The 24,069-nt window shown below is 53.4% G+C and overlaps 1 protein-coding gene across 1 annotated transcript; it reads right to left on the bottom strand.

The window, feature by feature from the left end:
* Positions 1-1,494: 1,494 nt before the first annotated feature.
* On the bottom strand, positions 1,495-24,069 carry PLEKHO2 (pleckstrin homology domain containing O2). The gene is made up of 6 exons (XM_072809124.1): positions 23,911-24,069; positions 17,910-18,059; positions 13,523-13,639; positions 8,429-8,533; positions 6,863-6,961; positions 1,495-4,424 (listed from the first exon to the last, which is right to left on the bottom strand). The coding sequence occupies exons 1-6, from the start codon at positions 23,920-23,922 to the stop codon at positions 3,411-3,413; spliced, it is 1,497 nt and encodes a 498-aa protein (XP_072665225.1). The 5' UTR covers positions 23,923-24,069; the 3' UTR covers positions 1,495-3,410.

The following is a 24,069-nucleotide window of genomic DNA, read 5'->3' as shown; positions in this document are numbered from 1 at the left end:
CACCCCTAATCAGGACAGGCTCTGAAGTTATTATTATTATTATTATTATTATTATTATTATTTTGGCTCTGAAGTTAAAATAACAGGGAATCATTTTGAACTATCACCAGTTCAGGCAAGAATCCTCAATGAATACTAAATCAATAGGGAAATTTTGATGAGGTGAAACATATTTGTGATGTCTTAAAATATCTCCCGGATTGTTTATTAGTTCTAAGAGAAAAAATCATAAGTATACAACAGAAAAATCAGACACCTTGACCAGATCAAAATTGATATCACCAATGAGGGATGGATGAAGGTCATGTCTCCAGATGTGATGCCCTAAGGACCCAGTATTACCTATGCAGCTTCCTGGCTTCATTAAAAGGGAGGCAGCAAAAAAAAAAAAAATAAATAAATAAAAATAAAAATAAAAGGGAGGCAGCCCCTGTGGCTCGGTGGTTTAGCATAGCACCGCCTTCAGCCCAGGGTCTGATCCTGGAGTCCCAGGATCAAGTCCCACATCAGGCTCCATGCATGGAGCCTGCTTCTCCCTCTGCCTGTGTCTCTGCCTCTCTCTCTCTCTGTGTCTCTCATGAATAAATAAATAAGATCTTAAAAAAAGGGGGGGGGGGTTGCACCTGGGTGAATCAGTCAGTTGAGTGCCTGACTCTTGCTTTCAACTCTGGTCATGATCTCAGGGTCTTGGGATCAAGCCCCACATCAGGCTCTGTACTCAGTGGGGAGTCTGCTTGAGATTCTCTCTCTTTCCCTCTTTCTCTAAAACAGAAATCTTTAAAAAAACAGGGGAGGGGGGAGGAAGGGTTGTATTCTTCAAATGTATCCACATCATGAAAGATAAAGGCTGTGGAAACATTTCAGATTAAAGGAAACTAGAGAGACGTGTATGTAATACTGAAGCCTACACTGAAGGAAAAATATAGGATTATTGGCTCAAATGACAAAACTGGAATAAGAGCATTAGTAAGTATACTAGTGTTACATTTTCTCAAGTTAATCACTGTTTTATGGTTACATGAAAGAATATACTTACTCTTAGGACATGCTCCTTGAAGTATTTAGGGATAAGGGGTCATGAAAACGAACTCCCCAGTGATTTGGGAAAAAATTATACATGTTAAAGACCGAAAGCACTCAAAAGATAACCCAGTGGGTCAGTCTGAAAGAGCATGGGTGTTCTTCGTACTGTTCTTATTCTTGCAATCGTTCTGTTTTAAATCATTTCCAAATCGTCTCTGAAAATTGAAAAGCATTGTTTCTTATGACACTTAGCTCCCAGCCTGTAGAAATAATGTAGGCGGGGGTGGGGAGGGAGTAAAATTAGAGAGCCTGGCTGAGTTTAGCAAAGATGAAGCCCAGCCTATAGGAGGTGAGCCCTAGAATGAAGCTTGAAGGACTGGTGATGCCACTCACCAACCACCACCTACCTTCTGCTTCCTTGAGGCCAGGGAGCCCATCCCCACACCAACAAACAGGCTTGCAGCAGAGAAGTTCCATAAAAAGGGATTTATTGCCAAACTTCAAGAAAGGCGCTTCATAACAGAAGACATGGAAGGCCAACCTCCTCAAGGAGGCAGGCAAGGCAGCCCCTGCATATTCCCAATCTTTCTATCCTTCCCCTTGGGCCACAGGCCACCAAGGCATGGGGACCCCATAGGAACCAATGGCATAGGTCACTGAGGTGGCCCCAGAGCTACTTGCTCATTTTGGCCACTTATCAGAGAAGGAAACTGAGACTCTAGTCCCTGGAAACAGGTGACATGGCTAAAGCCCCAGCCAGCCCAGGCTGCTAGTGGGGGAAAGCTGTTCCCCAAGAAAACACTGCAGGGGGCCATGTGACGTGAGCACCTGATGACATTCTTGCTCTTATACTGAAGGCAGACGGACAGGCAGACTGTGACATGGGAACCTAGTTTGTCTGCAGAGTGTAGTTTGAGGAGGTCAGTGGGGGCTCATGAGTCAGGACATTACTGTTTACCTCCACCCTGCCCAGGACAGGCTGCAGAATGGATATTTACCCCTCTTGACCCCTGGCCACTACCCTCAAGAACAAAGTAGAAGTACAGTAAAGAAGGCATTGACCCACACTGGCAGGTCTCAGTGGGCACGACTGGTGATGGGGCAGTGGACAGAAAGGCCGGGGCATGCAGCTGTGACCTCCCCTCTCCTCTCTCAGTAAATAAAAGTGCGCATGCAGAAACCCCCTGAGCAGACCTGTCAGAAGCTGCTCCTACTCCCACAGGCCCCAGGGAGGGTGGCTGTGGCCCTCAGGGCCTCTGCACCTAGACGGAGAGCCAGGGACAATTGTAGGGGGGGCAGGCCGGATAGAGAGAGGCTCAGGCTGCAGGCATGGACCAGGAAAGGGACAGAAGAAAATGCCCCTAGGAAGTTCAGGAGGAGCAGTCCATCTGGGGCCTGAGCCAGAGGGGTGTGAGAAGAGAGGAAAGGGTAGTTATTTCATACCCCCCATCACCAATCAAAGAAATGATTGGGGTATTGGACCTGTTTGGGTTGAGGAGGAACCAGAGGCCCAGATATAAATCCCATCTGGGGAGGCACAGAAGTTTTGAGGTGGTTTCTCTTCTGAAGGTTGATTTATAATGAAGTATATACAGGATTTTCTGATGTTGACATCAGAGCCATTCTCAGGTTCACCTCTACAGGAAATGTGCAAGGCTGGACATAGGCTTGTCCAGGGGTAGAGACTATTAGGAGACTATTCGAGTTCCTCCTCTACCCTGGAGTCCTCCAGTCATAGCTCGCCAGAGGGGAAGGCCTGATGAATAGGGAACAGGCCCAGAGAAGAACCACACATCAAATGGCTTTCTCACCCAGCTGCCTCCCACCTGCCTTCACAGGCCCTAGCTGGATTCCAGGTCTCACTCAGCTGAGGGAAGAACCTACAGCTTGGACCTAAGGCCCTGGCAGCTACTTGTAGTAGGCGGGTGGAGAGGGTTTGTTATGGCTCGAAGCTGCCTCTGCCATAAGGCTCTCTGCCCGGGAACATCTGGACGTGGGAGCTGCAGGGTGGGGGCTCAGCTGTGCTCTATTCAGAAGTCAGGAATGTAAACTACTGGGAGTGGAAAGCAGAGATGTCACCCCCAGACACCCCAAGTGCCGTGCTAAAGCCCTGGGGCAGTTCAGAACAACCATGCAAGCAACCAAGTCTGTGCTCCCAGTCCAAGCCCAGAGGCTGGGCCAGACAGCCAGAGAGTGGCCTTGGATGGCACCTGGCACCACTGGCCAGGGTGGGGCAGGAAGGATACCAGGAATCTCTGCAGGCCCTGGCCATACCCCCAACATGCCTGATGGCCCTTCTGCAGCCTGAGCAGAAGCATGTTTCTTGGCAGGGCTGGGCTATGATGGACGGGGCCGGCTAGGAGGGACCATGCCCTGCCCAGCAGGTCCTAGGGTGCACTTCTCCTGTAGAGGGTCACCAGCTCCTTCCGCTTCTCCTGTAGCCCAGGTGCTTCCTGGCTCAGCTCTCCTAGATCTCTCATTTCCTGTAGGACTTGGTTGGCCTGCCTTAGCTGCTCCACAGCCTGGCTGAGCAATGCCTCAGTGCCTCCAGAGGCCGGCTCACTGTCCAACACCTTGTTCAACAGTTTCTCCGTCTGTTCTGAGGCCACCTTCACCTCCAGCTGGGCCCGATACAGCCGTTCTCCAGGCTGCCGTGGACGCCGGGGGCCTTCCCCAAGCAGGTCCCCCAGGGAGGAGCAGCGGGGATGGAAATGAGATGGCAGGTTCCAGTGGGGCAGTGTTGTGGGTGTTGTTACATCCTTTGAGGGAGTTTCTAGGACGCTCGAGGCCTGAGGTGGCTTGACTGGCTCAGGACTGTCATCCATGCCATTTACTGAGATCCGTGCTGGGGCTGGGGCAGAGGTCTCAGAGGCCTCAGGAATCTGGGCTGGCCCAGAAGTCCCCATCCCACTCATGGAAGCTCTCAGTTTCTCTGATAAGATCTTGGGTGGTGGTGTAGGGGGCTTCCCACCCTCCTTGGGCACAGCCTCAGGAGTTTCAGAGCGGGGCACCTGGAGTTCTGTACTCTCAAAGTCGGGGGGCTCCTTGGGGCTGGCACTCTCCCAGCTAACTTTCAGTTTGTCAGGCAGGACCCTGCTGGGGGGCTGCTCAGAGCCACTGTCCTCCTGCACTGGAGTCTCTGAGTCCTCTCGGCTCCCAGAGCAGGACTCCGAGCTTGCTGAGGCAGGAGATGGGGCTCTCTCCCCAGCAGGGGTCTCCATGCTGTCACCAAGGCTGGTCGTCTCCGGTGCTGAGGAAGGCTTGGTAGGAGGCACAGGGGGCCTGAGAATCTCCCGGGGCTGGGCTGCACTGACATCATTGCTGGGGACAAACACCGGAGGCCCACTGTCTGGAACTTCGAGGTCCAGGCGCAAAAGCCCATCAGAAGCTGCATTGGCTACCTGGCGGGGGACAGCATATGGGCGTCATCTTGGATGACTGGCATTTGAGTCAGTGCCCACCCACCAGGGTACTCAAGCCGTCCCATCAAGGCTGCCCACGCCCCCAGCCCCCTACTCTCGGCCCTGGCTTCCAGGGCCATGTGATTAGAAGATAAAGGGGTTCTCTGATGAATCCTCTCCTCTCCCTCACTGTAGAACTCCCTGTTTTGGAGGTCACAAGCCTGGAAGTCAGAGCCTAGTCCTCTTGGTGTCCCAGCCTGTGAAAGAGACTGCTTTTTAATGGCAATGATACTGGCCTGGGCAGCAGGGGACACGGTTCCAGCTCCATTTCTTTTTCTTTTTTCTTTTTAAAAATATTTTATTTATTCATGAGAGAGAGAGAGAGGCAGAGACATAGGCAGAGGGAGAAGCAGGCTCCATGCAGGGAGCCTGACGTGGGACTCGATCCCGGGTCTCTAGGATCAGGCCCTGGGCCGAAGGCGGCGCTAAACTGCTGAGGCACCCAGGCTGCCCTCCAGCTCCATTTCTGACCTCTTTCTGGCTGTCTGGCCTTGGGAGGATCCCATCTGTGCAACCACCCACCCAGGGGGCCAGTGGGACCAGGACTCGAACACGGTCTCCTGAGTTGTCTGGAGCCCACTCACGTCTGCTTCTCCACCCCCCTACCCCCGGAGACTGCTGTCTGATCTGCCAGCCTCACCACCAGCCCTCCTGCCCAGATCTCTGCAGCCTTTGGCTGCCCAGCTGTTCTGCGGCCAGTTCCTACTCTCCTCATGCCGTCAGAGGTGGCCCCAGACCACAGCTGACTGCCAAGGGCGGACAGCTGTACCAAGTAGGCAGCTGCCCCACCCCTCCCAGGGACTCATGGGGACACCCAGCAGCCCCATGGTCATGGAGACCCTCCCAGTGAGCCTCAGAGGCCCTGGAGCAGGACTGGGCAGGAGGCCTCTGCCAAGGTCCCTCTGGATGGAGGTCTTGGCTAGGACTCCCACCCCCTTTCACCATGCACACAGGTGATCTGACCAACACATATCCTCACTTAGTCACTGGGACATGAGTCCCTCCCCAAATTCTTCTGAGGGTTTTTCTGTCCAAGGCTGGCCCTCCCCCAACACCTAGCCCTCCCCTCAGGCATTCCCTTTCTCTCTGGCTATGTCAGTCTTTCCTTCTACAGGCTTTATTCCCTTAGCTGACAGGCGCAAACAGCCTGTCTCATTTCAAAAACAAACTCTCCAGTGACCTTGGTCCCTTTCCTCTGGCACCCCCAGCTCTGCGGCCCTTGACAAATCTAAGCCACCTTCTCTGAGAAAACTGATGCAGTAAATGTCACCACCTGCCCCTTTCCCCACTCCTGCTTTGTATCTTGTGGCTGCCAACCTAGCTGATAAGCCCCATGTCCTGTGCCCTTCTCTCCCTCTGGATGTGCTGCTTGCCTCTGTGGCTTCCTCATCTTTGGCTCTCTGCTGCCTGGCCCCCACTCCCCGAAATGTAGCATTTGTGGAGGTTCTTTCCTGGCCTCCAAAATCTTTCCCCCACTCCCGTCAGTAACACTGGTCTGCAAAAGGGCTCCTCCCTTACCCCTACCCTGCCCATAACTTCTTCCAAATTCCCTGTGCCCAGGCACTCCATTCACCCAATCGACAGGCTTGGAGGCACCTGTGGACAACCCTCTCCCACCGTCTGGTCTGTCTCCTCTAGCCCTGTATTCTGTGACAAGCCCAGTGTCTCTCCCACTGTCCCCTCTTGGAGTCTGGAGGACCTACCTCCTCCCTCTTCTTCATGGCTCCCTGCCTTTCCCTTCTTCAACCCAGCCCACCATACCCTGGGGCTCAAACTGACCTCTGGGTCACATCCTCCCATCCATTCTGTCCTCAGCTCCAGCATTTAAGGCCTGCCCAGTCTCCTCCCCTCAATCCACCTTCCCAGACCCATCTCCTGGTCAAAGGGACTCGGTATACCCTAAATTCTCCTGCCTCAGCTCAGGTCATTCCCTCCACCAGGGAGCTCCCTCACATCAAGTCTGCCAATGGAAACCCTCCACATCCTTCAAGGGCCGACCCAAGGCCAATGGCCCTTCTGTGGTCTCTCCTGCCTGGCCTCTCAGACCCCCTCCCTGTACAGAAGTTACACACCACTCTGCTTGGAGCAGTCTGTAGACAGGTCTTTTCTCCAGGTGGAAGCTGAGCTCTGAGAGGCAGGGGGGCTAGCCTCAGGGTCTCAGTTTCCTTCAGGTCCCAACTCTGGATAAGGCCAGTGTGCAGACTCAACAAGCAAAGCAGGCCTATCTACACCCCAGACACATATAACACACAAACACCCTGTATACCACGCAGGAAGGCCCAACTCCGAGTCCTTGGGAAAAGGTGGCCCCAAGTTTGGCTGCCACCCTGAGGAGCTGGGATCCCCGGCTTAACTGACGTCTTGGGGCAAATTCTTACCTCCTTCAGGTGGACTCTTGTAGGTGGCCGGCGCCGCTGACCCCCACGCACCCGGTCCCGTGTCACATGCTCCAGGGCACAGCTCTTGTCCACTTTTACCTGGGCAGAAGGAATGAGGTCAGTGCCCACCAGGGAGAGGAAGAAATGCCCAGGCATTAACCCGACTCAGAGGCTGGGTCTACACCTATATCTTTCCATTAGAGGGTCAGGGCCCCACCACTGGTCTTCTCCTGGAGGCATCTGTGTGTCTGGACCTCTGCTTTTCTTCCTGTCCCTACACTGCCTGTCATCTCTCTGCAGTCTGCGGCTCTCCCTCTCTGGAGCCATCCTCTCTGCCTCAGTCTTTCTGCCTGGATACGGGCTACGAGCCCTTGCCCTTCAGTCTACTGCAAATATACACAAGCAGCCCAAGGCTGCTGTTATGCTTAGCTGGGGGAACAGGGAGAAAGCAGCCCATGATCCCCTGGTGTCTGGCTTCCAGAAAACAGCCCCAGTCACTTTCCCAGGTCCCTTTGGGATAGCCCGGGAAAGATAACCCTCTGGGCTAGGGTATCTAGAAGACAGCATATCCTCTCTGATGTAAGGAAAGACAGGTAGGAGTAGCTGGGAAGCCAGAGTAAGTAGGATTCACATGGGAAATCCAGACTCTGAAGCCTGTCCTTGATGGAGAGTATGGCTAAGACTCTTTAACCCTTAGGTGAGGCTCAAGGTCAGGCCCACCCCGGGTGGGGGCTGGGGCGAGGTTCAATAGTCTTCCTTCCTGACTGCTCCACCAAGACTGGCCTCCAATACCCATGCTATGTCCCATCACCCCTCACCACCGAAACGGGGACATTTTCTCCAGCTAGTGAAGAGCTGAGCATAACACAGTCTCATAAAACATGTTATAGGAACCATGGCTGTGAGTCAGGAGACCTGAGTGTTAAGAGAGACTTGCTTGGGAAGATTCTTTCCCTTAGGTCTCAGTCTTCTGCAATCCAAGGGGTCAGCTTAGGTGGCCCCTAGGTCCACTTTAGCCCAAATAGCTACGAATCCATGATGTCAAAGACAAATCCTCCCTAGGAGATCTGGCCCCATGGAACACCCTGACTACCTCAAGCCTGATCACAGCCACTGTTGCCACAGGTCACACCACAGTACAGGCAGCTGCTGGTCATTGCTGACAGATGGGAAGGCCCAGGGCCAGAGTCAGCCTGGCCTGAATTTGACAGCCAAACTGAAAGGTCTCAGCTCAGTCCCCCAGACACCTCCAGCCTCGTCCTGCCTGCTGTTTTCAGCTGAGGCTGGGTTAGAAAGGATGCATGGCTACCACTAAATTCTACTTACTCATTTTTTAATTTAAAAGAAATTCTTTAATTTCCTGACACCTCAGTTTCTTCATCCTTAAAATGGGTACACTATCATCTGCTCTGAGGGGTGTGTTGTAAGTATTAGGTGAGGTAACAATAGTATTTGTAGCAGTGACATAATCAAAGAGTTGTGTGAAGTGGGCTGGGCAGGATCCTCTCTGAGATCACACATAAGTGGGAAAGAGGACATGGAGCCATCCACAGGACTGCATCGCACCTCATCGAAAGCCTTGTTCTTGCCTCGGTTGATCCCTTCATTGAGGGCTTTGATCCAGGATTCCTTCTCCTCCCCACTGGTTGCTTGAAATTTGATGTCGCTGACCTACAGGGGGCATGGATGGGATGGATGGCAGATGTTTAACAAAATTCACATGTGGGGTCTTAAGGAAGATTCCTATCCCAGATCCCAAAGTCTGCCCTGGCACATCTGGCCAGGAGCAAACTGAAATGACCTCCACAACAGACAGACATGGGGCTTCAGGGAAGGGGAGGAGATGGATCCAGCAGAGAAGGGGTTGGGTGTCAACATGATGCTACCAGAGATTTGGATTCGAATCTGTTTTGCCCTGTACAAAAAGCCACTATCTGGTCTACTCCATGTGATTTCCCTAGACGAGCTGCCTGTTTTCTCCATAAAATAGGAGTTGTCCCAGTCTACATGCACACCAGGCTTAGTACCATGACAGAGGTGAAAGGTAGGGAGGGTGTTCATCCGTGAAAACCCCATGGAACCAGGGCCAAATGCAGCTTCCCTGGGGTCCCCCACTCAGCCTTGCCCAAGTGAAAAAGTCCTAGGGTCTCCTTTCTGGCCTTGAATCATAGACTATACAAGAGAAAGGGCACTGGGGGTCAATTCCAATTCCCTCATCATAGAGATGAGGAAACAGAGGCTCACAGATGGGATGAGACTTGGCCAAGGTGACCTAAAGTAATCCCATGACACCTGACTCTACACCTCACCCCACACCAGGGTTCTCATCTCAGGCAGGAGCTCCCAGCATCTACATTAGAATCAGAGAGGGAGGGGATCCCTGGGTGGCGCAGCGGTTTGGCGCCTGCCTTTGGCCCAGGGCGCGATCCTGGGGACCCGGGATCGGGTCCCACGTCGGGCTCCCGGTGCATGGAGCCTGCTTCTCCCTCTGCCTGTGTCTCTGCCTCTCTCTCTCTCTCTCTCTGTGACTATCATGAATAAATAAATAAAATTAAAAAAAAAAAAAAAAAAAAAAAAAAAAGAATCAGAGAGGGACATCTGGCTGGCTCAGTCGGTGGAGCATTTTTCTCTTGATCTCGGGGTTGTGGGTTTGAGGCCCACATTGGCTATAGAGATTACTTAAAAATTAAAAAAAAAAAAATTTAAATCATAAAAAAAAAAAAAAAGAAAAGAATCAGAAGGCTGTTCAGAGAGCCCTCTCCCTGCCAGGCCCCAAGTCAGGAAGGAAATGGTAGAAGTAGCAAGGCCACATAAACTGAAGGGCCACTCTGCTTGGTGGACATATTAGCAGAATGTCGCTTACAGCTGGCTGACCTTGGGCTTCAGTTCCTTCATCTGTAAAAGGCCAAGACCACTACAACCTGCCCCATGGAGCTGTGAAGATAAGATGTATATCTAAAGTACTGAATCGGAGCACCTGGATGGCTCAGATGGTTGAGCATCTGCCATCGGCTCAGGTCATGATCTCTGGGTCCTGGGACTGAGCCCCATGTCAGGCTCCTAGCTCAGCTTTTCCCTCTCTCTACCTGTCCCCCTGCTCATAGTCTCTCTCTCTCTCTCTCTCTCTCTCTCTCTCTTTCTCTCTTTCTGTATCTCTCAGTCTCAAATGAATAAAATCTTAAAAAAAATAAATAAAAATAAAGTGTTGAATCTGGAGCTGGGAACAGAGTAAGTGCTCAGTAACAAGAATTATCACCATTGCCTTCCTTCTGACAAAACAGTCCCAGTTTCCTCATCTGGATAAAGGGATCATGCCTTCCCAAAGCAATGCCAAGGGAATTAAACATGACTAAAGCCAGGGCCACATAGTAGGTATTCAGCAAATAGTTGCTGTATGAATGAGCCAAAAAAATGAATGAACTGGCCCACAGTTCCCTCCCTTGCCCCGTTTTTGGGCCACTGCCCACTCTGACCTCAAGATGCCCTAGTTCTTTGTTGGGCGGATTGCCAGCCTGCCCATCCCCCTGCTGTGGTGTTAGATAGCGCCTTCCCTCCTGCCACCCTCAACGTTATGTAACCCCACAGTCCGCCTGGCCCCCGCAGCATCCTCGTTATATAACTTCCTCCTGGCTGCCGCCTCCTCCTCCTCATACAGGGCCCTGGGTCCCACCCACCTCCCCATGCCAGGCACAGCCAAATGCTCATTTGCATGACCAGGATAAATTCGATCCTGGCAGCAGATCTGCAGTTAAGTCAGAAGCCCCAGGGCACCTTGGCAACTGCCTCTTAGTCCAGCCACCAGGGCTATCGGGGGCTCAGGGAGGGCCAGTGGCTACATCCAGGCTCTGCAAGGGCCCACCCAACCCTGTGATGGGGCTGCCAGAAAGGCGGCCCCGGGGCCAGCCCCTTGGAGCCCAGCTGCTGCTCCTTCTCAGGCCTCGAGATGGTGGGGCCCCTGCTTAATGCAGGATTTAGCATGCCGGGGAGCTGCAGAGCCACACACTTGAACTCAGCCACAGATGAAACACGCATAGGGCAGAGAAGGGGCACTGGCCTGGGTGGGAGTCAAGCTAAAAGAGTTCTAGTCCCACCAACCCCAACATACAGGCCTATTCACTCCCCAGGGCCTCAACAGGACAAGATCAGAACCACTGTGCCCAACCCAAGCTGCAGTCCTTCCTCACTGGCCAGCTTCCCTGAGGCAGGCTCTGGGGCTCTGTTCTCTTCTGCTCCCTGTGAGGGAGAAGGCCTCAGGAAGACCTACATACTAGCCAAAGGGATCCCCCAGGAGAGGGAATACATAGTTAAATGGGACCCAGTCCCACTCTAAGGAACCTTGTTGTCCTGGCTGAATGAGCCAGGCATTCTGCAAGGGGGACCAGAAGGGTTCAAGTGGAACCCCAAGAAGTTGTTCCTTTTGCTCCTCCCCCAGCCCTGTGTCCCGAAGAGCCACAGGCCGCACACATCCCTCTCCAGCCCTTCCAAGAAGCCTAAGGGGCACAGGCGCTGCTAGGAGTCTCACAGCTAACGGGACTGGCCACAGAATAGGCCCACATGGCCTGGGAAAGGAGGGAGGACAGGATGGCAGGGAGGAAAAAAGTGGGAGGGGGAGAGAGGGAGCAGGAAAGAGGAACGGGCCAAACTGGCCGAGACCAGCAGGGCAGCAAGGCCCAGCTAGGCCACCCTGCTTCCTGGCAGCGTCCGCCTGTGACCTCATGGCAAGGGCGTGGGGATGGGAGGCAGGGGGAGAGGGCCATGCAAGACACTGGAGTCTTTGTTTATTTGATTAGAGGGGGAAAAAAAAAAGGCCTCAGGACCAGACAGCCAGGGTCATGTGACCTCCTGGCCGGCAGGCGGCCTCCCTGAGGGTGGGGAACACCCAGGGTGATAGGAAAGGAGGGTGAGAGGATGCGGGGCCATGGTGCTCTGGGCCGTCCGCTATCTGACTTCTGGAGAGCTGTGCTCCCCATAGCAGTTCCTCAGGCGGTGAGAGTCAGGGGGAGTGGAACAGGATGTGCTGTCCCCCCACCATCCTCAGCCCCCACTACTTGCTCCATAGCCCCATCTCCCCAACTTATCATCCTGTTCCCAGAGTCACCGGGAGCAGACTTCAACTCTTGGCAGGATAGGAGGGTGGAAGGAGGGAGGGTGTAGGCCAAAGCAGCTAAGAATGCAGCTGCACAAACAGACCTCTCTGAAGGTAAGAGCCCACCCTGAGCTGGGCCCAACTCACCCAAGCCCACCATCAGCTGATCGGCAGAGCTGGGGAAGGGGGCAGCCCACAGAACAGCACTGGCAGAGGACAGAGCAGCACAGCCCTATCCCCTCCACATCACAGAAGCTCACTCAGAGACACAGAGACCCCGACAGATCCACGGTCAGGTGAACACTCACCTGCATATAAAGAGGTTCACACACGTGCCAGACCACACATAACGTGCTCTGCATATCACACACACATACACCCAACGGACAGTGCCTGCTCGGGGAGGAAAGTAGGTCTCTAGAGCAGGGAGGGGGCTAACGGAACTGAAAGACAAAATATGGCTCTCCTCTTCTGGAGAGCCCTGAGCTGCAGAGGTCAAGTGGAACCTGGGTCTAGCCCCATGAACTGTCTCAACACCACAAACCTGGACTCATCCCCCAACTCTCAGAGCTCCAGTTGCCTCTGTGCCCCACCCGCTGTGCAGCTGGACAAAGGGTTAGTGAGTTACACATCACAGCCTCCTCTGGGGCCCAGAGCCCTGGGGATCAGAAGACTTAGGCTCCTGGCCCTTAAAGCTGGGGGAGAACAGAATGGTCTCCAGCAGGCCCAGACCAGATGCTCCCCAACCCCCAGCCTCTGTGACTCAGACTCACTCTGTGAGGCTCTGCGTGACGTGCAGGGGCTGGGGTGAGGCAGGGCCCAGCTGCAGATGGGAGCGAGCTGAAGAGGTGCTGCGCCCGCCAGCCCCAAATCTGAACTCCTTCCTGACATCTGTGAAACTATACCATGCATCAACACCCACCCAGAATCCCTGCCAGAGAAATGTGGTGCAAACAGCAAACATCATCTACACACACACAGCATGTCCCAGGGGAAGAACCTCCCAGGCAAGAGACCTTCTCCAGCTTCAGCCACGAAGGGAGTGTGCAAAGGGAGGAAAGGTGGGGGCTGCAGGTCTGAGCACTGAGTCCAGAATGTAGGCAGAAAGGGTGGCCCACCCACGAAGGCCTGAGATGAAGCGGAGGTCACAGCCTCCCCTCTGCCCCAGATGATATCAGGGTACTTACTGCAGGCCTGGTGGGCAGAAGGGCTCATTCTCCCACTTTGCTGTCTCAGGCCTGCACCTCATGTGTCCAGGGTGTGGGGGCAGGCAAAGGGCCCCACCCCCAACTACAGCCTGGGAAGGAGGCCCCAGAGCCTGGATGGGAAGAGGGGACCAGATTTCTCAGCAGAGCCCTAAATGCATCTTCTATCAACTAGGGGTTGGGGAGACTCCAGGCCAAAATGAGCAAAAGGTCCAACCTGAGACAGCCCCTGGGTCTGAACCTCAGCCACACTCCAGAGACCCTCCAGAGGCTATATCCAGGGGCCTGACCTGCCTTAGAGAGAGGGGTGATCTTCCCAAACCAACCAAGGCCTGGAGGGAGGTCAGACAGCAGTGGGCATAGCCCTACCTTGTTCCCTGGGGATCGCTGCAGGATAAAGCGGTGTTTCCGCTTGAGGAGGGCACGAAGGTCCTGGCACTTCTCATAGCTGCCCAACTCCACTGTCTCCACACACTTCTGCTCGTCCTGGGGAGGGAGATAGAGGGGACATGGATTGGTGAGAGCCAGACACACCCAGACCCTCAAACACCCAGGCCCCACCTCAGACTCCGATATCAGTTAGTGAAGGCATCACTCGGTCGGAAGGCAACCTTGGGCTGCCAATCAATCACCAAAAGATGTGGTATTTGGACCCCCCAGCAAGTAGATGGTGTTGTCCATGCTGATTGGAGGGATGCCCTTAAGGCTTAGCATCCACATGAGAAATGGGGCACCCAGCCCGGAGGTGGGTAGCAGGGTTGACTCAAATGCCTAAGGCCAAAGGAGGACACAGGGGAAGCTGGAGAGACTTAGGAAAACCTGGGAGTCCATGCAGGCCAAGAGGCCAGGCAGAGATTTGTGGAAGAGGTAGCCTGGAAGAGGGAGCAGGGTGTCACAAAATGAGAAAAACAAAGAAAAGACTTTCTACGCAGGGCCACAGAGGGAAGTGTGAACCAGGCACACTTGGGCTGCCTGCCCTGCTTTTACCACAATGATCCTGAACTGACTTGGCATCTTCCTCCACCAACCCCTGGCTAGGTGGAGAGGCCACTTTCCTTGGCCTGCAAAATGGAGAGGGCAAGGGTTCCTTCAAAAGCAATCCCCTCAGAAAAAAAAAAAAAAAAAAAAAAAAAAGCAATCCCCTCAGGATAGCAGGGTAGCCTGCTATCCTGAGGCCCCATCATTAAGAAAACCAGTGGCCAGCCTCTTCTGGGCCAGCCCTGGACCCTGGCTGAGCTGCCCTCCTGCCCGCCAGCCCTGGCACTGGAGTATCTTCTCCATGTGGGCTCTACCTACCAGGTGCCTTTCTAGCAAGCTGCCTGGGTCAATTCCTTCCTCTTCCAGGGGAGACCCAGCTGGGACGATTTCTCAGTGTGCTACATTCTCACTCTTGAGTGTCCAGGGACACTGTGTCTTGGAGGTGGGGGTTGGAGGAGAGAGCTGCCCCAGAGGCTGGCCAACAAATTAAGGACATGCTTGCTATTGGACATCACTCAAAGAGCCAGCAAGAGCACCCACCAGGGACTACGTTGGTGCTCTGCAGTTTTTGGTGGAATATCCGAGAGGCAGTGACTCAGTTGTTTGCAGAGGAAATGCCGTGATTTCCCTCCATGATAATCTGCATATGTTAAGAACTCCTGACACTTAGCAAGCACTTTTGCATCTCTGATTCTCCTGAGCCTCTCAGTCACTCTGAAAGCCTAGAGCCTCTGTATTCGCTTCACTGTATACAGGAAGAGAATGAGGCCTGGTGGTAGACTGATTTGCCCAAGGGGCACAGACACAAATATAAGGGGCAGGGCCAAATGCAAACCTACTTCCTGCCTCCCAGGCCAGAGCTCTTTCTAGCGCACAACACTCCTCCCAGCCACAGTTAGGGGCTTGGTGATCAAGGTCTTAGCCAACAGGTAGCTCTGTATCAGTCCTCCAAGTGTGGTACTTGGGCCAGCAGTAGCACCACCTGCGAACTTGTTAGAAATGCAAATTCTCAGGCCTCATCTCTCCTGAATCATAACTACAGGGAGAATGGGCCTAACAATCTGACAATGAACAAGCACTTCAGGTTATTCTGATGTATGTTCTGTAGAACAGAGGTTCTCAACCTTGATAGCACCTGGGAACTTTAAAAACCCTAATGCCCAGGCAACATCTCAGACCAGTTTCATCAGGACCTCTGTGGGATGGAGCCCAGGCATCAGTATTTTTCAAGGGAGATGACTGTATAGCCAAGGGCAATAATTGTTAACCCGCTCTCTGTTTGGGCCCTCAGGGGAAGGGAACAGATGGATGGCCAGGATGGCCTGATCCTTCCCATCCAGGTTCAGTTAAATGTCTGTGCCCACTTTTGCTTCCAAGCATCTTTTTCCAACCCCTAGTCTCCAATCCTTTCCAAGTTCCTTCATTCCACACAAGGGCTAGTAAGATCACCTGCTCCCAGAAGCTCTCCTACCACACCCCCAAGCCTGAGCCTTGGTGCTCGGTCTCCTCTGAGGTTCCCCATCCACAAAGCACCTGCCAGGCACAGGCACTGTATGAGGTGCTGGGGCCATCCTGCCATGGGAAGAACAGTCCTACCTCCCTGCCAGGCATCTCTCCCTGCCCTGTGCTGCATGTTGTCTGCTCTCCCTTCTGTCCCCCTACAGCGCCCTAGGAAAGGTAGCCCTCAAGAGGGGCACACGTAGGACTTGTTTGCTGGAATGAAGGCCTGACCCCAGTGTGAGGCTCCAAGATGTCCCCTCCTACCTGCATCCAGAGAAAGGAAGCTGCCTGGGGAAGGATGCCTGGTCCCAGAGAGAGCAGTTCACCTGTGCCAAGCGCACAGGCCTCCCTCAACTGGACAACTACTGGCCCAAACATACCCTCCTCTGTCTGGGAACGAAAAGTCAGTCCATCCCCCACCACCCGGCTCACTAGGGTTGCCTGACCTGGGCTTCCTCTCCACCGGAGAGGCTGAATCATCTGGCCCTTCTGCAGCTCACAAAAACGGATAAACCAGCAGTACTGGGCGGGGGCAGCATTTGTGGAATGTCAGCCTCACTGACAGCGAAGAAACAGCCAAGAGCCATTTGCACTCGCCTAGTTCCTTACATCAGAAAGAGGAATTGAACTAATAAGCATTTCTCAATTCCTGCTCCTGGGCCAACCTTCCCTACCCCCAAGTGTGAAGTTCTTGAAATTGCACTGAGGTTTTTAATAGTGACTTTTTTTTAAAAGCATAATTTAGATGTTTCGTGTTTATGGGATGTGAAATCCTTCCTGCTTCCCAGTTTGTGGCCAGATGTGAAGAGAGGGACCAGGACAAGTCTGGCAGTGCCTGACAGGCTGACAGCTTGGGGGCTTGTCACTCAACTCTTAAGGCAGCTGGGACCGAAGGAAGCTGTGACAACTGCCTTTATTTATAAAAAAAAAAAAAAAAATCCCCCTCCTGCCGTTACAGCACGTCCTAATTTGGTGACAGCAGCAGTATAGAACATCGTGGGGAGGGGGGTGCTGTTTGCACATTTCATTGCCTCATCCTACTCCAGCTGCTTCTCTGACACCCCAACTCCATGAGCCTGGAGACTTGGGCAGGAAAGGCAAGGTGCTTCTCAAAGGCAGTTCCTCTAAACAGTCAGAACAGGTTGCCCCACCTTTCTTGGCCTGGGACAGTTAGGAGTTTGCCAAGATAACCTGAGGGATGCTGAGAAAGGATGGTGGGGAGGAGGAAGGATCCCTCTTCTTCTGCCTCCAGGCCAGTTCTTCCATCTGTCAAAGGCACACAGTGACAGCCCATTTTCCACAGATGGGCCTTCTGATGGCCTCAGTCCCAGAACACAAACAGCATCTACATGCAAAAGCCACCTCTCCTCCTCAGATCTTCACCCAGAGCTCTTTCAAGTCTTAACACACAATTTTAACATCCTTGGTTAAGTTCGGAGCCTACTGAAATGAGAAGGGGCACAAGACTGAAGTGGGAAGCCGTGAGGACCAGGACAGGCACAAGGACAGCCAAAGTGGCAACTGGCACTTGACATAAAAGCAAAAAGAAAAGCTGAAAAGTACAGTCTGCAGTCCGGAATAGTCTGATGATAGGTGACTCTGAGCTACCAGGTAAAGACGCACTTTTAGTCCAACACCTTCTCTTGAGGAAGGCAGAGAATATTCAACATGCTTTAGAGGATTTCCACCGAAAATAAGGTTTAGAATTTACTTGCCAGAATCTATGGGTGAAAAGAGCACTGGATTTGGTTTTGGTCCCAACTTCTTCATTCACTGAGATGCAGTCATTTAGCCCCCTTGGGCCTCAGTATCTTCCTCTGGGACATGATGACACTCTCATGGGACTACTCTGAGCCTTATACGAGAGATATGTAAGAGCCCCAGACAAGCATGAGTGCAGTTTTATTTCTACTCTCATTGCTGAATGGGACAAGCTTTAGTTTTCCGAAACATTCATTTATAAGGCATCTAGCCCCGTGACAAGGAGTTACAGAACGGACATACACTGAGGAGACAAGCACATCTCTGTACACATACACTTCAAAGAATCCCTCCTTCCAGAGCCCTAGACTTGCACCTACAGGTATTGTCCTCCTACCACAGAGACCCAGAGAAGATCAGGGAATCGCCCAGGGAGTCAGGTCTGGAACCAAATCCAGTTACACAGTATGTCAAAAGTGCAGCAGGTCTTCTAGGGCCAGTTATGGGATCCTCCTGGCCACCATTCCTTTGCCCCCTGCCCCAGCACCCCCAACCACACGGCCAGGTGGGTCTTTACCTCATTCTCATAGACCAGCAGCTGGGCCTGACAGAGGAGCAGATACCGGTCTTTCCAAAGCCCCAAGAGGCCACCGCTGCTCTTCTTGATCCAGCCAGCTTTGTCCGCCATCCGCGCTCCCCGAGGCTTCTCTCCCCCTTCCTTCACACCCTGTAAGATAGCATCAGGACATGCCATGAGGGCTGCTGCCATGGGGCCCCACAGTCTAATGGCCACACAAGGGATGTATCCTTCTGCTGGGTACCTCTTCATATCTTCCCACATGAGCTTCCCCAAAACCCCCACAACAGGGATTCTTAATCCAGTATCAGAAAGAACAGTCATAAGGGTAGCAACAAGAATAACAGCAACAGGCACGTCAGTACTGAGCTACCAGATTACGTTGCACACACATCATCCCACCTAACCCATATAACTACTCTCTGAGGCAGTAGCATCGTTATCCACAGGGTACAGCAAGCTGAAGCTCAAAGAGGAGATGACTTGCCAGAGTCACACAGAGAGAGGGACAAATCCAGAACTCAAGCCAGGTCTCAAATCCCGTGTTCTTTCAGCTCCACTCTGTCTCTCGTGGATTCATTTAACTAGTCAAGGAAAGGCTATACTGAGCACCTACAGCATCACAGGTGCTGGAATAAGCAGAGAAGAATCAAATTAACGTGTCTCTGTCCTCATAGAGCTGGCAATGCAGGGAAGAAGGAGCCAAACAAACACCAGGCATAAATACATTAACAAGCATGAAATGCTATGAAGGGAACAGTGAAGGGGGCGTGAAGGAGTGAAAGAGGACAGTGGGGACCTGGCTCAGGTCTGAGTGGCCCAGGAAGGCATCCCAGGGGAGAGGACATTCAGGCAGGAGCAGAAGGATGGGAGGAAGAAGGCACGTGGTGGCAATCTGTCTCTCCACCCCTGCCCTTCAGGAGAACCCTGTCTGCAGCCCGTTTCCTGGCCCAAAGTAGGAGGCCCTATGTTCTTAGCACCACTATAGGCCAGGGTTTCGGGGGGTGGCCATCCATCCAGTAAGGGCTCCAAGGACTCTGCCTTCAACCTCAGGCTGGTACAGGAGATAAACTTGAACCCTCTTTTTGGACATGGGCAGCCACCCTGGAGCCTCCAGGCCAGCCACTGACATCTTGTGGCCCTCAATTTATCTGCTGGGTGTCAGGTACATGCCTATCAGATGGGATCATATTTATCTCTTGTCCCCAGCCCCTAGCACTGTTCCTTTACACATAATGGATGTTCAAGAAACATCTGTGAAAGGAAAATAAAAATACACCAATTTGCTAACCACTTTGCTTCAGTGACTGGGGCCCACAGCAGTGAGTGTGAAGGGGAGGGTAGAAGAGAGAAGGTCAAGAGCCTGTCAAATCTAGAGGATGCTAGAAGGAAATTAGCACTGACTAATTTTGACTACTTTATAATTTACATAAAGTTCAAAAAAGGGGCCCCAGTTAAAAGGAGCACGCCTCTCCCCAGGGATACCCTGTGGCCACAGCTGCCCTTGGAAGGACAAGCCCGGGCAGAAGTGTGGTGAGCTGTTGGGGGCTGGGCAGGGCACTGCCTCCTTGCTCTCTATCATGGCAGGGGAGCCCCAGCCTGGTTCTCACTGTGGCCCCACCCCTCTGAACTGCACACTCTGGTGGTTGAGTCAGCTTTGAAGCCCCAGTCACACAGACCAGAGACAAGCCACTTAACCTCTCTAAGCCTTAGTTCCTTCATCTGTGAAATGAAGATATAACAGAAGTTGCAAGGATTTTAACTCCACGAGGGCAAGGATTTTTGTTTATTGCAATATCCCCAATGCCTTGATAGCATCTGGCATACAGTAGGTGCTCAATAAATGTTTGTTGAATAAAAATATGGCATATAAAGCAGTGCCTAGAATACCCTAAACTTAGGAAATGGTAGCTATCATTATCACTGTTGTTGTCATTGGCATCCTCTCTGGCAATCAGGGAGCCTTTCCCTGGGCCTGGTTCAGAATTCAGGAGAAATCCTTTCTGGGCTTAGCTGCTGGGCTTCGTCACCCCAGGAGCTCCAGGAATGTGGCATGCCTCTCATCATCTCTCTGAAACTTGTAGAAGGCAGATGGAATGGCAAAGTGAGATGGTCCCAAAGGGTCTTCCTGGATGGAAGAATGAAGAAGTGGGAGACTTGTCTACAGGCCAGTTATGAGCCACCCTGACCAGAGAAAGAGGGGACTTCAGCACGCTTCAACCCTCTCACGTCCTATCATGTACCACTCACAATACCAGAGACCCTGTGTTCAGCCCCCATTAGCTAAATGACCAGCAGGGGCCTCATCCCCCTCAGTGAACCCTGCAGGCTGGCCCACGCCCAGTGCTAGGAGGAAGAAGTGGGAGATGTATAACCCCATGCCACACTTCACACCCCTCCATCAGCAACTACAATGCTGTTGGCCACTTCCTAGGTCTGCTGATTCTCAGTCTCTCTGGAACAAAGCAGTAGAGACTGCAGACCATGAAGCTCCTGCCTGGTTTCCCACTGCTGAGCTCCAAACTTGCCTCCTGCTTTGCAGGGGCCCACCCACCACCCCATGGGATCTCACACCCCTTTCTGAACTCCCTCCCTTTGTGACCTCCCCTGCCTGCTTTACCCACTGTCTGACCTGTGAAAACTTCCTGTCAGCTGGAAGTTCCCGAGGGGCAAGACTGGAAGCTTGTGCCTTAACCACTGTCCTCTCATGGGGTGTAGCAGAGCGGCGCCCAGTGAATACTATGACTGAGTCAGCGAAAGAAGCAAGTCCAAGGCCTTTAGGGATGGGTGGCAACAGGACGGCACTGAGACAAGAAGTCACTTGGGGGATAGAGGGGAGTGACAACCGAGGGGCTGGAGGTAGCGTGAACCAAAGCCCAGGGCAAGGTCTCCTTGTCAGGAATCAGCCTCCCAAAAGGGAGGCCTGGCTGAAGACCAGAATCCCGCTTGCCTGCCACCCTCTACCCTGGCCCTCTCTCTGCCCCTCAGACACTCCCACCAGGGGGCCTGGCTATGCCCCAGTAAGTTTTAATAAGTGGTCCCTCCCCCTGGCAGGGCTCACAGGGAAGGTTTTGTCTTGCTCAGCCCAGTTTCTCAGCCTCCTCTCTTCTTATTGACCAGCTGACCACTGCTCTTCCTGTTTCACCCTCTCTCTTCCTACCCATCCTCACTCAGACCTTCCCCTGCCCACTGTGAGCAGCTTCTGAGGCACCCCTGAATACCAGCCAGGCTCCACTTTGTCTGAGGTGGGGGGGATCTCTGGGTCATTCCTTTAAGAAAGAGATGCCAGTCACCCTAACCCTCTGCACAGAAGGGAACAGGTGGAAAGCCACAAGACAGGCCATGACAGACAGATAGAGACAAGTAGAAGAGACCTTGCTGGCACCTCACATCACAGGTAGCTTAGGACCTTTGCCCTTTAACTAAACCCAATTATGTACTGACCAGACCCCGCTAAGAACCCACTGGGTCAAAGGCTGGGATGGGGCAAACAAAGAGGAAGCATACACTCTCTACCCAGAAGCAACTTCCAGTCTGATGGGGGGCAGCATAGATCCTGCACAAGAAAAGTCCTCAGTGTGGAGGTGGGGAGGGCATCCCTTGCCTGTGCAGGCTCCAGCCTTTTGGGGGGAACACAGGACCTACCCAAAGGGAAACCTCAGCCCTAGCTCCCTGGTAGTAAGGGCTTGGGGTGACCCACAGGAAAAGGAAGGCCACAAAAGGTATCAAAGACCCTATACTCAACCCCTTCACTATCGAATAAAAAACTATAGCCCAGAAAGGGCAAGAGATTAGCTCAAGGTCACAAAACCAGGGCTGGGACAGGACACTGCCCTGCCTCTCTCTAGAGGGATATGGGCAAATGGGCAGCCCGGAGCCACTAGAGGCTGAGCCAAGGAAAGTCATGACTGTGAGAGGGAAAGGGGGGCAAGGAGAGAACCCCAGGGCAGAGACAGGAAAGAAAGCCTTGGTTTGGGCTTTTCAACCTTACTCCAGTGGCAAAAACAATATCCCACGACATCTGCAGTTTTAAAAACTTTTGCATGTGTATCATCACGTTTGTGGATTGCCCACCTCTCCGATTTTATGGATGAGGAAACTGAGGCCCTGAGAACTCAAAGGCACAAATGCCCAGTGCCCAGACCCACAATTCTTCAGTAAGCCTCAGACTGACGAGGACTACCAAGCTATTGCATAGAGGAGGCAACTGACGCTCAAGGGGCTTGGCACCAGGGTAGCTGGGGCACCAGAAGGAAGCTCTAAGCTAGGGGGAGAGTAAAAACAGCTATGTGGGAATAGGGTGATGAGGCCAGCCTGAGGTCATGGGGCAGAGCAGGTGACTATGATCTAAGAGGTGGTTTAGAGAAACAAAGATGGGCACTGAGACTTACAGAAAAAAGAAGTGATTAGAAGAAATGGGAGGAAGAGAATTAGGAATGCCTAAGGGGAGGTAGGAGATAGGGAGCCCCTGACTATGAGGGGAGGAGGTGACCAAGACCTTAGATGGCTCAGGTATGTGGGGAGCTCTTGGCATCTGGGAGTCAGTAAATGGCAATATTAGAAACTCAGAACCAGAGCGAGTACAGGGCTGGGCTGGGCTGACCACGAGACAAACCATCGGCCCAGGAGGCCCCAGGAGAACTTCCCTTAATTGGGGGCCAGAACAGATCAGGAGATGGAGTAATCCTGTCCCACATCCTCTGGGAGAAGGGGAGGGGCCACAACCAGACAGTCCAACCCTCAGCAGGGGCCTGGAATGGGGGAGGGCAGCCCCACCCCTGTCAGCAAGAAACCACAGCAAATCATAGTGGCCTAACTTTGCCCCCTACTTCCACCCACTCTGAGGGAAGGGGACACAATCACACAAGACCTGGAGAGGAGGCCAAGCCCTATATTTCATAGAAGAGGAAATGCAGGCTGAGAGGGGAAGTGACTTATCTACCATCCCACAGAAATGCAGGGCCTGGCCTAGAGGGAACCCTGACAAACAGTGGCCCCGGGGGAATGGGGAGGTATAACTGATGGAGATTCAATGTGGTCCACCAAGGGCTCCCCAGCCGGCCAGGGTTGCCCCAAGAGTGAAAGCTTCATCTTTCCTCTCCACCCTTCCCGGCCTACACATCCCCTTCCCTAGAGCTGGGAGGGGCAAAAGCTGAGAGCCCCTCAGGGGACAAGAAGCAGTCCTTGAGACTCCGCAGGTCCTGGCTCTAATTTATTCATTCCACAGGTATACATTAAGTGCTCACATTGTGTGCTTCTATGATGGGGCTGCTGGGAGAACTGAGTTTACAAGTGAAGGGTTAAGGGGGTCATGAGTGCCTGACCCTACTCCAGACTAAGAGGGTCCTGAGGGGGAAGAGGACAGATCAAGAGGCCTCACTGCTGCTCCAGTCTCCCAGCTGCTCCAGGGAGTTGGCCCTCCCAAGGACGTGGGGAAGGCGCGGGCCTGGATCAGCCCCTATGTGGGCCTGACTCTGGGGCAAGGGAGAGAGCAGGGGAAAGAGGGTCACAGGTACTTACAGAGGGGAGAGAAAGGCAACTTCTGAACACGGTCAAGGAATCTTGAGACAGGGACTCCAAAACCAACAGACCACCCCCCCAGGATCAGACCTGGCCAGCACGGGGTGTGAACCGTAACCGGGTTCGAGGCCAGTAACCCAAGCCACTTCCAGCAAGTCGTTAACTGACCAGCGCCTCAGTGTCTCCGTCAATCCAATGGGAACAATAACCACCGCGATGCCCACAGTGGGTGAGCGAAGCCAAAGACAGAACGGAGGAGGCTGGGTCTGCGAAGTGCGGGCCGCGGAACCCTACCCCGGCCCCTGCTCCTCCTGCCTAGGCTCTGCCCGGGGAGGGGTGGGGGTGGGGGTGGGGGTGGGTGTCCGGAGTCCGGAGAGAGGGAGGCTGGTTGGAACAGGGGCCTGAGCCTGCGACCTCAACAAAAGTGAGGGGCCCGAAGACCCCAGCCCCGGACCCCCGCCCGGCCCGGCCCGGCCCTCACCTCCTCCTCCATCGCGAGTCCGCTCAAGCCCCGCCGCTCCGCCGCTCACTCCCCGCGCCGCGCGGGTTCCGCCACCTCCATCCACAGCAGCCGGGCGGCGGCTCTCTGCGCTCTGTCCCGCGGGCCGCCGGGGGCCCAAGAAACTTCGGGGGGGCGGGG

This window comes from Canis lupus, chromosome 32, assembly GCF_048164855.1.
Source record: "Canis lupus baileyi chromosome 32, mCanLup2.hap1, whole genome shotgun sequence".
Lineage (NCBI taxonomy): Eukaryota > Metazoa > Chordata > Mammalia > Carnivora > Canidae > Canis > Canis lupus.
Note: the sequence above shows the minus strand (reverse complement) of the source record. Positions and strands in the feature narration are given on the sequence as shown.

Excerpts from the sequence above, each read along its gene's own strand:
- PLEKHO2 (XM_072809124.1), bottom strand. Across the intron at positions 8,534-13,522 it reads AGCGATCCCCAGGGAACAAG|GTCAGCGACATCAAATTTCA; the intron begins GTAGGGCTATGC and ends TGCCCCCTGTAG. Across the intron at positions 6,962-8,428 it reads AGAACAAGGCTTTCGATGAG|GTAAAAGTGGACAAGAGCTG; the intron begins GTGCGATGCAGT and ends CCTTCTGCCCAG.